The 16,835-nt window shown below is 32.3% G+C and overlaps 1 protein-coding gene across 1 annotated transcript in view; it reads left to right on the forward strand.

Moving 5' to 3' along the window:
• Positions 1-16,835, forward strand: part of CSMD1 (CUB and Sushi multiple domains 1) — a 1,018,930-nt gene that overhangs the window by 750,956 nt on the left and 251,139 nt on the right. Inside the window, exons 11-12 of the mRNA XM_031611018.2 lie at positions 789-892; positions 8,274-8,386. Coding sequence (XP_031466878.1) covers positions 789-892; positions 8,274-8,386 — 217 coding nt within the window. The remainder of the gene's footprint in view (positions 1-788; positions 893-8,273; positions 8,387-16,835) is intronic.

Raw genomic sequence — 16,835 nt, forward strand, 5'->3', positions numbered from 1 at the left:
TGAATAGGTTTGTAGAAAATCATCATGACTCTCTGCACAATGATATTGAGGCTTCTGTGGAAACCTTGCAAAAAGTACACTATAAATATGCATACATATAAAACCTACAACTCCAGGTCACCAGTACTGGACTCTAAAAAGTGGATTTCATGCAAGTCTTCTTTTGTAAAAAATTAAATCAATTTCAGTTTAGGCTTAAAAATTTATAGTTTACGTGAATTCTGAATATTTTTTTCAAACGATTCTGATTCTATTTTTATTCTCTGGGCAATTCATGAGTAGACATTCAGAGAAATCAAAATTTAGTTTTAATATCTTATATATATATTATATATATATATATATTATATATATATAATGATTATGCATTTTTGTTCACCAGTCTCTTTCACCTTCTCAAGAATTGATCATACAACCTTGTCATTATACAATTCACCTGACGAAAAATATATTAAGGTGTTTTAACTTCATCTACTTACTGAATCATGTATTTCTTGTTGAACTATTAAAATTAAATAAAGTTCTTTTTTTTTAAAAAAAAAAGGTTGTCCTAGCATCCTTAGTATTTCATGACTTTAAAAGTTTATGGCAAGGACATTCCACTTGAGGAAAAAAACAGAAGTTTCTTTACTTCGTTTGTCATTGTCAAATCAGATAAGACTAACTGAAAACAGTAGAAATGACTGCTTCTGAATTTACTGATGGTAGTCAAATTACTTCCTTTAAGTTTAGAACAGTTTAGATAACCTGTGCTATGTTTTGAAATATATGAAATTTCATTGAAACAGGTCATAAAGCTTGCTTTTGAAGAGTTTGAACTGGAAAGAGGATATGATACGCTCACTGTTGGAGATGCTGGGAAAGTTGGTGATACCAGGACAGTGTTGTATGTGTAAGTACAGAACTTCAACAGTTTTCACTGGAAATTTGCTGCTTTATATTGCTGATTCTGCATCATAATATATCTATTTATAATTATTGTTTATATAATTTGTTAATGTAAGTTTATATAAAGTGTATAATCATAGAATGGCTTGAGTTGGAAAGGACTTTAGAGATCAGCAAGCTCCAACTCCCCTCATGCAGTCAGTGCTGCCAATCACTGAATCAGGAACCAGAATGAATTGTCCACAAGCCTACTATTGAAACCCTACTAAGAAAAAAGCTCAGGTTTTCCAGGAATATTGTTGTTGGTTTTTTTTTGTTTTTTTTTTTTTAGTCACAAAAACAGGGAATGAATATTGGAAATAGGGTAATAGAAGGAGAATAAATAGGGGAGATTTAAAAAATTGATGGGAAGAAGACTTACTGTATATATGAGGATAACTGTATTGAAATTCTCATTCCTTGCACAAGCTTTCTATGCTGTCTAAATTCTCAACAATTAGCACTTATCTTCATTACCCCAGAGGGGTACTGGTTCAGCTGGTTGGGAATTGGGAGGGATATCCTTTTTCAAAAAAGAGAGAAGATGGATGTCAAAGACTATTGTCAAGAACTATTGAAGTATGGGCTATTCAGTCTAAATTTAATTTCTGTGGGAATGGGAAAAAAGCAAAAATAATTTAAAAAAATGTCTTAAGAGCAGGATATACATATACATCAAGGTTCTATATTTAAATATATACTTTGATAGAAAGCATATTATTTCAAATCAATTTAATCAATTTCTATGACAGTGTAGTTGGTATTTTCAATAGGGGAAGTAAAAAAAATTTGCACTTTATATATATGCCATATTTTGTTTCATTAAAGCTATACATAGTTTGATGGGGTTTTTTATTATTTTTAATTAATGAAAGGAGATATGCCAGTGAATTTTATTATTTTTAACAATTATTTTCCAACAATAATTTCTTGAAAAAAAAAATAATATTACAATATATGCTTGTTGAAAAGATTAGCTCTGGAAATAGACCAATACAACTTACTGAAAATTGATCTAAATAAATTTAGGCTGTAAAATTCTCACTAAACTTCTTTCTGATATTTAACAGTGTCTGGCTAGGAACTAATTACTACCCTGACAAGCTAATTCAGTAGTGATAATCATGTGTGAGGTAAAGACCATCTATCAAAATTTCTCATGCTATTCCTTAGTGTGTATTCTTAAATTCTTGTAAATTAAAATAACACCGCTTTAGAAAGTCTACTTCTCTTTGAAATTATATTTTTATTGTAGCACTTCAATTAAAACTTAATTTTCTTTTTAGAACTTTCTCCCTGAAATCATGAATCTTCTTTTAACTTTTCCTGTCTATAATGGAGTTTCATTTTATTTTATGACATAAAGAAGAAATAGAAATTACTTGTTTGAACCCTTCCATTTTTGTCAGTTGTTCATGAGAAAGAGATGTGTTTTAGTAAACTCTGATCCTTTACCTCTTTTCACACATAACTTGGAAATTTCTTGGGAGCTTGAAAACCAACCTACCCTTCCTAAATTAGTTTATTTTACTTATTTAAACAAACAAACAAACAAACAAAAACAACAACAACAACAAAAAAAAAACAATGAAAAAAACCTCACTTCTTGTAATACTTCTCTTTATACTTTTTGTACATCTTTTATACTTTTCATATACAGTTGAATCTGACTTTCTAGTGACTCTGTCATATTACTTTAAAAAAATCTTACTTCTGAATGGTTAAGAAATTATAAAACATAGGAGAGAGAGAAAATTATTTTTCTTTGTTAATACAAATAATACTGTGTTTGGAATTTCTTCCTTAATTGGATAGATAGTTGACATCAGTAGTGATGAAAGAAAAACACAAGCCAAGTAAACTTGGGGATTTTTAGTGACACACTGCTTTAACAGTTAAAACTTCAGAATTAGCTTGCAGTTTGGTTACAATTAAGCACACAAATAATGTAGTGATTTTAGGGTTTTTTTTTTTTTTTTTTTTTTTTTTTTTAACTGTGAAGGTAAGAACAATATAGTAAAATTGTTTCTTTAAAGGGTAAGAAAACCTGCCAAATCTTAAAAAAGGCATTAACCTGAAAGAAAGAAAATTCATTCACATCTTGGAAACTCAGAAGATGAGTTAAATTTATGATTAAATTTTAAAATTATTTATTATTTTATATACTAAATTAATGCTACAAATGCTGATTTAGTGAATTCTGTCGCTGTCATTCTGCTTACTTTATTGTTCTAACACCTAAAAGAAAATACATTTATTTAAAATATTATGCACAGAAGGAAAAAAAAAAAAAAAGAGGGGAAAAAAAATACAGAAAGTACTCAAATACAGAAAGGACTCAAAGCTTTTTTGTATATATATTTATAGAATATCCTTGATTTATACCATGACTTTTCTTTTAAATTACAGATTATTGTGTATTTCATTTTGTAGCAAAGGAGGATGAATGAATACACACAGATGAAAACTAGAATTTTCTGTTTTTATCTACACAGCGCAGAAATTGCTTTCACTCATTATTGTCTTTTCTGAAAGCTGTCTTTTTATATCCCATGAGTCTGTTCAGAGTACTGAGAAAGTTGGCACAAATGTAACTTCCTTTACTTCATTTGTTGCATCTGTTGTCAAAACATTTTAAACTTTAATGTAGAGAGGCAAGATATGATTGCACATACCACAGTGAAATGTGTTTAGTACCAGCCAATCTGTCTGAATGGCTGTTCTCTGAGTTTCTATTCCTGAACTTGCTAAACAGCCTGGACTTTAGATGGTTACGGCCTGGGATGAACTGAATTAGCAACAGTGTGTGTTGTCAGACAGATCAGCATTCTCATATCAGATGTACCCTATTTTGCCTGTTTCCTAGTTGAAGAAAGTAGTTTTATGTGTAGAGAAATCCTATTCTCAGGAATCCCCTAATTAAATAAAAAACTAAAACTACAACAAAGCTGAAACTGCTGTTTTCTTTATTGAAGTCTTAGATTCACAGATTATAAGGAAGTAAGTAATGAGGAAAGTTTTTGCTTTAACATTTTTGCATTCCCACTTTTTGTATGAGAGCCTTCCCTGCATCAGAATTTTGGAACAAAAAGTTAATTTTTTAATACACCTCCCAAGAGTAAGTAAGACTGTCAGCATTCAGAATAAAGGGACTTTCATTCCTTCCAAACACTGAGTGGGCAGATAAAAGGGTTTGAGTGATCTATTCATAATCTTCATTATTTTGAGATGCTTGTTCAGGAAGTTTATTCCTCACTTCGCATTGCACATAATCTTCTTAGCTGCTATTTTTTTACTAGGTCACAGATCTAGAACTCCTGACTATTCACAGTAACATTCCAAGTCATTGATGTCAGCATTTTTGGTTTCAGACTCAGCAGCATTTTCTTTGTAATGTCAGTATGTCTGTATTTCTTAAGATTGTAGTTATTGATTTCAGTATCCATTCAAGATTCTTCCTCTTTCATTAGACCTATGTATCAATGGATACAAATACACACTGACCCAGACTCAGTCAGTAGACTTCTTGGGAGCATTCTAAAGTCCAAGTTACCGAAAACTACTTAACTACACAAGATGGGATGTTACTATAATTTGCTAGAGATCTGCTGAACATTCTACACATTCTCATCAATATTCAAGAAAGTCTATAATATCTAACTGTATGTGTGATACAAGTAAATGTACATTACACTTGTGAAATTTTCTGATTTAAATATTTTCGTCAGTTCAACATCTGAGTCAACAGACAGCAGACTGCATACACAGACGAGACTGCATCACGCTTTTGATCTAAGAAACATCTGACTGCCATAGAATGCTTCATTAACTCACTCATCTTGTGGTGGAGGTGCTTATGCCACACTTGCTCATTTACTGATAGTAATGAAAAGAAATACTTTTCAATGTGGTCTGCCAATTGGTGTATGTCTTCGAATCAGTAGAACTCTAATACATATTTCAGCAGATTCTTAGTAGATAATAATGCTTTTCAGTTTGTGTTTTTTTGTTGTTGTTTGTTTGTTTTGTTTTTACATTTTCAAGGATAAAAATTGCCAAATGAATATTCTCCACTTGAAGTGTTCACATTCAGGCTCGCGGGAATATACTATTTTTCTTCTGTAGGTTCCAAGGCTGATTTATACTTTTATATTTTGTTTTCTGTCTTTCATTACTTTGATCTCTCCATTCAGTTGGAAGTTCAAATAATATTTGAATGACATATTGCTGAAAACCTCACTTAGCACCATGCTATTATAGTAATGAAGATTGATGATTTCATATATAAGAATGTGGTCATGAATTTTTTTTTTTTTCAACTTAATCATGCTGAAACTGTGCCATATTCTGAACCAGAATGAAATTGGACAATCTAGCTAGCTGAACCAGAGCTCCTTGGTTCTCAGTGGGATGGAATTGCTGAAAATTTAAAGTGGATGAAATTATAAATGCTTATTTCTTACAAATTATTATTTTACCTGTAATCTGTATTTTCCAGCCCATATATTAAGAATCTCAAATCTCTCCTTGTATTTACTAGGCATCAAACTGAGCAGATGATAGCACAAATTTTGGTTTGTGTATATCTGCTGTGTATGGACAAGCCATTGGCATTTTGAAGGGAGATGACATCAAGCTGAAGAGTGACTTTTGCAACTGGAGTCTTTTCTTTATCATGTTCATCATTTTCAGCAAGTCTGTAGGAATCTAGATATCATTACTATCAAATTTGATTAATATCAATTATTCAGTTCAAGTTATATTAAGGTGACAGCTAAAGATCAGATGGATGGGGAGTGTGAATGTATAGTTATTGTTCCACTGGGAAACCAGTTCATTAAAAAAAAAAAAAAAAACAGACACAACTCATCCGTTGGATTATTTTTAAGATTAAACTTCACTGGTTGTGTGATACAATTACACTTTTTTTGTTTGTTTGTGTACCGCACAGACATCTACATACAGTTAAACTATGCTTTATTACTCATAAAGACTTAGAATTTTAGAATTCAGAAAACATAAATGTAGGTGTCCTGCAATATTCCAGTAATGTGTGTGGGGCCATCTAAATACTTGATACTAGGTTATGTAGTAGATATATATATATATATGAATAGTCATTGACTAATTCTTGCAGGAGCCTCAGAGATTACTAGTTAAATTCCAACATATCTCCCTTATTGTCAAGAAATATCAGTGAATGTTATTCATTGCTGGGGAAAAGTATTTTCATTAACTATTTTAACTGGAGAGATAAGGCAGAAACTAACAACTATTTCTATGGCTTCAAAAGGTGTTTCCCAAATGTACTCTTCACTCTTTCTTTCTTGACATATCTATTTCCACAAGCATCTCCTAAATTACTCTTTTTTTAATGTTACTCACTATCTGTGAGTTATCTTTTCTTTACTTCTCAACCTCTTTCTACAAAGTTGTAGTTGTAAATATTCTGAATATCTGCCATTACAGCAGCAGTTTTAGATGTACAGGCAGAACTCCCAAGCCATTTCTCTTGTGTGATTTTTATTTTTTATTTTCTGGGAGGGGAGGCTGGAGGGTGAGGAATGGCGGGTCTGTTAATCAGAGTAAGAAAACAAAATATTTCAGATATAAGATTCACATCTCCGTATTCACAGCCTTCCTGAATAAGACTTTAAGAGGCAAGATAGATTTCCTACAGTTTACCTCAAGGTTCTTCTTTTCTTACTTTGCTTCTGTTCAGTCTCTCCTTTTACTGTGCTCTTGCTTTTAAGTTGCAACAGTATTAAAATCTGATAGTGCTATTTCTGAGGAAGATTTCAAATACAAGATTTTGTTTACTTTTAACTTATTTCTTGAGAAATTCTGTGTTTGGAGCAACTTCTTTCAGCGTGGGAATGTATTATTTTGATTTTTTTGTTCTTGTTACTTATCTCACTTTTTTTTTTTTTATCATAGTCGATTGGAAGAAAGACAGAAGATGCAGTATATTGCTCATTTAAGCAAAATAGTCTGCTCAAACAAAAGGGACAAAGTCATTGTTAATTTATTATATCAACTGCAGTTATTGCCATACTTGCAGTTTCAATCTCAAAAGCTTCTAATAAACCAAGTTCTGCCTGCAGTTCAATGCAGATATTCACTTTGATGCAGAAATCACTTATGATTTATTTTTTTGTTTCTGTAATGCCAGCTTAAGCAGAGATATCCTGCTGCACTTTTCATGTGTGACTTTTCATTTACCTTTTTAAAGTTTTTATAGTTATCATAAAGATATGAGCAGTTTTGCAGATAAAATACTGTAACCTCTTTATATGTGATGGGCATTTTTCATTATTAAGAGAATCATAGAAAAAGACCTTCAAGATCACCTAGTTCAACTGGCTACCTACCACCAGTATTTCTCCACTCAACCATGTCCCTTTGTACAGTATCTAAAAGTTTCTTAAACACCTCCAGGAACAGTGACCCAACAGCCTCCTTGGGCAGGCCTTTCCAGTGCCTAACTGCTCTTTTGGAGAATAAATCTCCCCTGGCACAACTTGAGGCCTTTCCCTTAGTCCTGTTGCTAGTTGTGTGGGAAGAGTAATCCACAAGGATTTTATTGATTAATAAATTAATCATCTTTTTGCTTTATGATGTCCATCACCAGCATGAGGGTAGTGAAGCATTGGAACGAGTTGTCCGTATAAGCTGTGGATGCCCTATCCCTGGAAGTGTTCAAGGCTGAGTGGAATGGGGCTATCAGCAACATGGCCTATGGGATGCTGTCCCTGCTCACAGAAGGGAGCTTGGAACTAGACAGTCTTTAAGATCCCTTCCAATTCAAAACATTCTATGATGTCTGATTCTATGTCAGAATTACAGATGAACGCAGATGATCACTGTAAAACTGTGAAGTTTTATTGTGTGATTCACCATCTTACCTGTTGTATATGAGGTTGTAGTAAATTCTTGTGGATGCATGCGCTGTAAGACAGGCAAACTAACTTCCTTTGTTTAAAAAAAAAATGCAAAAAAAATAAATACTAATCAAAACATGTGAAAACAATTTATCTGGTATACTCCTTCACTTACCTATTGGGTAATTACTTACTGAAATATTTAGATTTCCTAATTTTATTAAAAATGTTTAACAGTTGTTAATTTGAATGCATTCATTTAATGATTTTTTTTAAGACTTCAAATTATTCTCCTCCATATAAAATAACTAATTTTATTTTAAAATAAATAAATCAGGACAGAAGGTTGCTATATTGTGAACAGTCATTAACAGTATATTAGTGATTTAAAATACTGCTTTTTTTTTAATTATTATTTTTATTTTTTGCTTCAGCAAATGACTTTTTAATTTATCCTACATGCAGACTCACTGGATCTAGTGTTCCTGACCTTATTGTAAGCATGAGCAACCAGATGTGGCTTCATTTACAATCTGATGACAGCATTGGCTCACCAGGATTCAAAGCAGTTTATCAAGGTACAAACTAAATTAACCACTTTAAACTGTAACATTCTTCATACGTTGCAATAAATCTTCAAATACGTTTTTAGTCATTTCACAGATTTGTATTTTTGATGCTGTTTCTGTTGTTGATAATGGAGATGTATAAAATAATTTGAAAGGATCTGAAGAAAAAATGAAATTTAGTGTGATAATGCTTTTTCTTGAAGGTCAATACAAACAAACAAACAAACAAACAAAAAAACCAGATTTCTATTATGTTTGGAAAATCTAAAATGTTACGTGCTGCTGACCTTTGAAATTCTTTATTACAGATACTATCTGAAAAGTATAGTTAGTTTTCTGTGAATTTACTGATGTAATTACAAAACTGAAGTTTCATGCAGCACTGAGGATCTTTGCAGATCTAAGTCAAATTTAATATGGAATAATGACTATTAATGGAAAACTTCCATCACTCTTCCCTTCCATGGAGCATTTGTGTTTGGCTGGTTTAACCTATCTGTGTTCATATCTTTTTGGTGATAGACTCAACAAGTTAAAACTTATCAACAGTTGAAAGTCTGTTTGCCTCTGTGTTAAAAAATATTGTGCATTGCAACAGTAACATATTTTCTAAGAATGAGAGAGAATTTCTTTGTTTCAGCTCAGCTAGTGAACATTACTCTTTTACTCAAGCTTTTCTGGAAAGTATTTTTATATCATAATTAAATATATTCCATATATGAAATAGCTCAGACATTTTTACTGTATTGTAGAAAAACAAAATGTTATATGGCTTTTCATTCAGATTAATAATTGAGTATGTAATTATTAAGTATTTGATTTTAAGATGAATGTTACTAATTCTAATTTAATTAAAAGTTTACCATAGCCATATTTTTTAAAAACATCAGCTTTACAAAGTCTTTTTAAAGACTGGAATGGGACAGATTCTAAAAACGAAGCTGATATTTTCTGAAAAGGAAAATAAGATTGAAATGATAATTAAATATAAGCATTATTTGATTTATATATATACGTATTCATATATATATATTTAGATGTATTCATACGTACATTCATTTGTTGGTACTCTTTTCCTTTCACTGCAAAAAAATCCAATAAATGATGGAACTAGACAGATTTCCTTCTAATCTCATATAGTTTGGAAATTTGTTGATAGAATTTGGAAAATTGTCTATTACATTCTATTTAATTCATACAATCAAATACACTAAGGTTTTCTGCATTTTTAGCTTTCTGTGAGGCTCCTATGGTTTATTCATTTAGTAAGCTGGATGTGTAAATTCTATGTACATGTATGTACATGTAAAGTCAGTGTTTTAAATCTCAACTTTGTGGACACTACATGTTTGTTTCTTTCTCTACGATGAATGTGTGGGCCAAATTTTTTTGGAAAGTCCTAGTCTTAGTTGATTCAGTTCAGATAAAAATTTCATAGAACAACTTTATAATTTTATGGAAATGAAAATTTGCAGTAGCTTTTTACCACTTTAAACTTCTACTCTTTACTGTTTTTTTAATGTTTGTTTTTAGTTACAGAAAATGCCACGGTGTGTGTTCCACAGCCATAGCTGTTCAGCTACATTACATATAAAGACAGTCCTTTCACTTTTTTTGAAATAATTCTAACAGTTTACTAGTATGTTTACATATTTGAAAAAGGAGTGAAATAAGTGTCACTTTAACATCTACTGAGATTGATTTGCATTCTTAACCGTTCTTCATTATTTCTAACATTTCTGCAAATTATAGTCCAAAAGTTTGATACATCACAGCTAGGCAGCAATAGCTATCATGGGTTTGTTCTTTCAAGAAATACTATCATAAATTCATATTATAGCATCTGATTTTTGTGGCATCTTTTCTAGTTCTTTTGTTGTTCTTTCTGTTTTATTTATTTATTTATTACTTGCCCCCTCCCATATGAGTTATACTGCCCTTTGCTTTGAAAACCAACAGTTCGATTTCAAATTAGCAATATGTCAAGCTTTCATATTGTTCCCCCAGTGGTGCCATTTAACATTGTTTTCATTTTCCTGTCTGTATTATTTTAAGTTACAACCCACAGTAACAATTTATTTTCCTTAAATGTTGTTATAGCTGACACACTTTGGACTAAATTCTAACATTTACATTTGCTCCTGGAGGAATTTGTGAACCAGCCAATGAAGGTGATAGCTTATCAATAAAATCAATCAACGTTATGTTAAAAATCTAGCCAAATGTATATATTTTTTTTCTATAGGAGGAAATGCAGTATTACTGTTGTTTACTAAACAAAACAAACAAACAAATAAGTTGGGGGACAGGGGGAAAGCATTCTTTCTAGAAAATATTTATAGTACAGTATAGGGAAAAAATATATATATTAAAAAAAAAAAAACATAGGAAATTCAAAAAGGAGTAAAACACTGCTTTTACAATTCAAATGATAATCTTGTGCAAAATCAACCTTTGACTTGTACAAGACTTTCTGTATATATATTTATGATTTTGGCATAACACTATTTTTTTTTTTTTTTAAATAAAACAGTAAAGGATAATTTGATATATCAAATATCATCAAACCATAATTCACATGACATGCTAGTGAAACATGTTTATTTGACAGATTTCCCTAAAAAGCTGACATACATATAACTTTGTTTACAGTTAAGTCTTGGTGGTGTCAAGTTTTAAAAATTTGAAAATACATATTTATGCATTTAAAAATATTTAAACTGCATTTCATCTATTAGTTTTGCTGAAATGAAAAAAAGTCATTTATCTCTTGTCCACAATGTTAATTATGTATCCCCTTGCTGCATTTCTTTTTATAGTCATCATTACCTGCATGGTTTTTTTTAATATTCTTCATCTGTAGCATTATCCATATATTATTTCTGAAAATAATAACAAATATCTCTATAATTGCAAAGGCGTTGGTTCTTGTCTCACTTCAAAATTTACCCTACATTGCTTTTATATGCATATTGGAATACATTGCATACTGCAAAATGCATACTGAACATCTTGTGTAAAAAGAAAACAGTTTAACTTGCATTAATTTTTATTATCTGTGAAAGATATATCCTTAAGTTACATCCACCTATAAAACAGTGATAACAGTCCCTGGTAATAGGTGTTATTTTTTAAAAATAAAATATATATGAGGTTATGTCTACAAGGAGATACCCAGAGCAGTTAAAATTAACAGAGTGTAATAAATTTAAACTACAGATTTATCTCAGTAAGCTACCTGAAATCCCTGTAAAGGGGCTCCTCTTCAGTTACTTTATGACCTTCTGTACCTGCAGGTTGATCTTCTTTGAAAGAATCCTCTGGGGAGGATTAAAGTTCAGTAATCTGGGGACAGTGATACACCTGAATGAGAAATTCATGTAGACACACATGCTCTGATGTGATCTAATTTATAAGCATAGACCTTGTGACGTCAGTTGATGACCATTACTGAATGCCATGATAAAGCGATGGTTATTGCACCTGAAACAATTCTCTTCTAAATAATAACAATAATAATAACTTTTTTTTTTTTTTCAGTTAATTATCAGAGAATAATGTCCAATTGGAAGTTTAACAATGTAGTGATTGCATTATTTTCTAAAAGTGAACCTAAATACAGATATTCATGTATGTATGTACACATGTTTGTGTACGTGCTTATACATCTCTAGGCTCACACACCCTCTGCTTATAGGAAAAAGTCCAAGTATAATTCACAGAAAAGAGATTCTCTCTTCATTTTTTTCATAAAACTATGTCCAGCCCCTATTAAAAAAAAAAAAAAGAGAGTGTGTGCAAAAGGTTGATAGGCCTCACCACAACGCTGAGGTGAGAAGTGCAGTCCAGTTCAGCCGATGAAGAAAAGCAGATGAAGAAAAGCAGATGAAGAAAAGCAGACGAAGAAGCACAGGTGAAGAAGAGCAGGTGGAGAACATCAGGTGACCTTGCCAGAAGTTACATTTCCTTGGTGATCTCAAAGCCCCCTGGGAAATGTAGTTCTTTTCCTCCAGACAGGCAGCCGGAACTTGAGCATCAACAGTCAAACCCCCAGTGCATTTCATGATGTTATGATGTGGAATACTGATAAGCAAAAATCATAAAACCATGACACAACTTTAATAAATTGTTTACCTCCTTTCAAGAGATTAAGAAATTTGAAGTACAAATAAAGATATGTTTCTTGGTAGGCATCAGTTTGAAGAGCTTTCCGTGTGATGTGGTGTAGAAATGTCCTTGAGCATTTGTAACTAAATCAATATTTAAAATAACATCAGTGCTTTGGGAAGCAGCAGTAGAAGCTTCTATAAATCAGATTCTCATTTTATTATATTGTCTAAGCAATTAATCTCATAATTAGTATCATTACGTTTGTATTTGCATTTGGAACACAAATAAGTACTAGCATGAGTTCATGTTTTTGTCTTTAATTAGCTTTATATTAATAATTTAAAATAGCTTCTTTGCCAATTAACAGAAAAATATAATGTTTTGTTTTAAATTTTCCACCTTCAATATGATTAAAAAAAACAAAAACAACCATATATCACAGAATTGTGGGGTTGGAAGGGACTTCTAGAGAGCATTTAGTCCATCCACCTGCTAAATCAGGTTCTCTACAGTAGGTTGCAAAGATAAGTTTTAAATATCTCCAGAGATAGAGACTCCACGACTTTTTGGGCACTCTGCCTCGATTTAAAGTTTTTCCTCATGTCCATATGGAACTTCTGTGTTATTGCCTGTGCCCATTGCCCCTTGCTCTGTTGCTGGGCACACAAATCCATAACACAATAATATTTCTAATTCCACTGCTGTGAAATAGAGTGCATATACTTTTAACACTAGAAATCTGTATTATGATACAATAAGTAATACATGGCAATATTAGAAGAATCAACCCTGACTTTCATTATAATTTTCTTAGAAATGATCTAGGACACCACTGATACATTGTTTGCTAGTAGTTTTGTGATCTGTAAGAAAGGCAGGTACCAACATCACTGAGCATCCCTTTCTATGATGGACTTCTGGCCTGGGTTGGCTCAGGGAGAGATAGAAGGAGCCTTGCAGCATACTGAGCAGAGGAACCGTTGTGGAAGAAGGAACAGAAAGTCTTTTTTTGTTGTTTCCTTATTTGCCTCCTTAAAGAGCCAGAGGAGATTATATGGAGCTCACTAAAACCCAGAAACTGAGATTGCAATTGTATTTTTTAAATAGGTGGTGGCTGGGGGCTATGTTCTTGCCCTGAGGATATATCCACATAACATCATCCTATGGAGGGTTCTTGTTTATCCACAGGCAAACTGTATCTGAGTGAATTTATGTGTGTCTTGGGGTGGGGGGAGTTTGTTATTTCAGTTTGTTAATGCATGCTGCATTGCAGGCCACGATTCATGTTTTCATAGTGTGAAACTGAGAGCGTATATTGAACACTTTGGGATGTGATGAGGCATGTCTGAAGATATAAAGCCTGTGGAGTGGTGCTAAATAACTGTAACACAGTAGAGGGATGAAAACCTGGTGCAGTTTTCTTCATCCTATTATACTGGGATTGGTCCCTGGTCTTTACTGTCCCCTGAACAATGGATGCTGGTAGTCATCATCAGGAATCATGCTAGAGCTTGTGCAGTATGGATGGTTGGAGATTCAGTGCTCTGGCTCACCCTGATTCTTGCTTCATTTAGCAGTATTTGGTCTAAAAACAACCTTGAATGAAAACACTTACATAGCCAAGCAGTGGTGGGAAGAAAAAGAATGGCGTGCAAACCATGTTTGTTTCTAAATAGTTTGTTTGGATGTTAAATAGTTTCTATATCATTTCTTCCTCCACTGTAACATTTCTTGAATTTATTACACATCACTTTTTTAATTAGAGTGCCAAGTGGAGGTAATCACTAATGTTATATGATTTCACGTGGACAATTTAAAGTGAATTCCAAATATACTTAAAAGTGCAATTCATATTGGATTTGTTGCTTAAATTAGATCTTTGGGAAATATTAAGTAATGGCTGATTTTATTTTTATTTTTTTAAATCATTTAGTCATTGAGCAAAATCCTCAGTAAAGAATTGATTTATTTCACTAAAAAGTTGCCTCAAAGTTCTTCTTCAAAGTCCTTTCACCAACTGTGTGATTTATCCATTCAGCTCATAAACAGTCATTAATTTCACATTTTGACTGAAATTGATTTGACATGCAAACATCTCCACCTGTTACAAAGTCAGCATATCCTCCAGAGCAGTCTTTTTCAATGCTCTTTTGTTTGATTAGCAATTCAGATGAATCCAGGTTATTATTATTAAAGATGAAATCATCATTTATCTTTACATTTCTATGTAATCTGAAATAATAATAATAATAATAAAAATCTCATAGTCCAAAGAACAATTTCTAGTTTTTTTTTTTCATAGAATTTATTTGTTATATATATGATATGTAGAAATAAGACCTATTCAGACTCCTTAAAAAATATGTGGACTTCTGAATTATGTTAACAAAAAGATATAATGACTCCTAATTAGGTATTGTATGTGCTTGCATACTAATTTTGTACCAAAACACTTTTCTGAGTGTATGGTATTCAATTTTATTTTAATTATGAAGAATTCATGACGTTTAGTAGAAAATGTTTTTCCAAAAATCTGGAGTGTTGGTGAATTCTGAACATATCTCATGAAACATTGTACAGTGATGATTTTTAACAGCAAAGATTAATGAACTACATTAAAAATGTTATTTGTACAGATAAGTCCATATAGTATGTGCTGCTGTGAGTGAAAATTATATTAATGCATTAACTAACATAGTATAGTTTTAAAAAGGAATTAAATTTGGAGAGCAGTACAAATGACCTGCATTGCCCACAGTTTCAGACTGTCATATGTAATCATGGAAAAAAGAAATCGTGGCATTTGTTATAGTTATGTATTTAATAATAGACCAGCCCTCCGCTTCTTTGTACTTCCACCTTTTTGATGACCCTTCCAGGCAAGAATATCCATGGGCGGTCCTTTTTTGAGTAGGAAATGATGTACTCTTCCCAGCAAGATTTTAAAACAGCAGTTTCTTTACAATCTGCTTGGAGATTTGGTATCAGGTTTTGTGTTTTTTCCTTATGCTGCCCTAACAAATCCCTTTATGGTTAAAGAACTTTTAGAAAGCAGAATATAATTCACTTTGAAACAAAGTCATTGCAGTTAGAGCACATAATAGAGATGTTTTACAACTATACTAGCAGTATCATTTATAATATATAAAATAAATTAATTAATGAAGTATAAAACTCCTTGCAGATACAGATTAAAATTTGTTTTAGCCAATGTCTCTTGATATGCTTGTGGATTGTTTGTATTCCCTTTTGAAAGAAAAAAATAATTGGATGATTTCCCACAGGAAGTGAGTATATTTGGGTTTGATTAGATGTCATAGGGTGGTATCAGCATGTGTGCACTTGCATCACCATCCTCACAGAACAAAGAGGACATAAAGCTTTAGGAGTTTTTCTATCATCTGCAGCACTCTCCATGCTGTTTCCAGTGCCTTAAATTTATTGACTTGTTTTTTCCTAATGTTAATATTACCTCTGCATGAAATAGTTTGCAAAGAAAAAATAAAGGTTTTAAAAAGCGCGTGTCCAGGAGGTCAAGGGAGTTGATAAATTCCCCTCTGTTCTGCCATGATGGGGTCAAATCTGGAGTACTGTTTCCAGTTCTGGGCTCCTCAGTTCAAAAAAGATAGGGAACTCCCAGAGAGAGTCCAACAAAGGGCTAAAAAGATTATTAGAGGCCTGGGGCATCTCCCTTAAGAGGAAAGGCTGAGAGACCTGAGACTCTTCAGCCTGGAAAAGAGTAGTCTGAGAGGAGATCTTATCAATGCCTATAGAAGGATGAAAGTAGAGTGGATGGAGCCAGGCTCTTTTCAGTTGTCTGCAGTGACTGAAGAAGGGACAATAGGCACAAACTGGAAGGTAAGAACTTCCATATGAACGTGAGGAAAACGTTCTTTGCTTGAGGGGTTACAGAGCACTGGAAAAGCTGCTCATAGAGGTTGTAGAATCTTTTTTTCTGGAGGTATTCAAAACACACCTGTGCTTTCCTGTGTTGCCTACTCTAGAAAGCCTGTTTTAGCATGGTGTTGGACTTTGTGATTTATGGAGGTCCCTACTAACTCCTATGATTCTGTGATTCATTGTATTAGGGCGCCAAAATTTGTACATTGATAGGAACCACTCAACTACTTCCTTTTTGTTTTTGTTTTTTTTTCCCCTTAGTTGTGCTATTTGAAAAAATAATAATAATAATAATTTAAAAACTATTATTTTTTTCAGCTTCTCCTCAAGTTGAAGTCCCAGATACTAGAATGTTGCAATGGGTTAAAACTATTCGTATTCACTCTTCTAGTGTATAATAAACATTTTCCCACTGTATCATATCACACTCCGCTGCTTGTTTCTTAAC

The sequence above is a fragment of the Phasianus colchicus genome, chromosome 2 (assembly GCF_987193195.1).
Source record: "Phasianus colchicus chromosome 2, bPhaCol1.hap1.1, whole genome shotgun sequence".
Lineage (NCBI taxonomy): Eukaryota > Metazoa > Chordata > Aves > Galliformes > Phasianidae > Phasianus > Phasianus colchicus.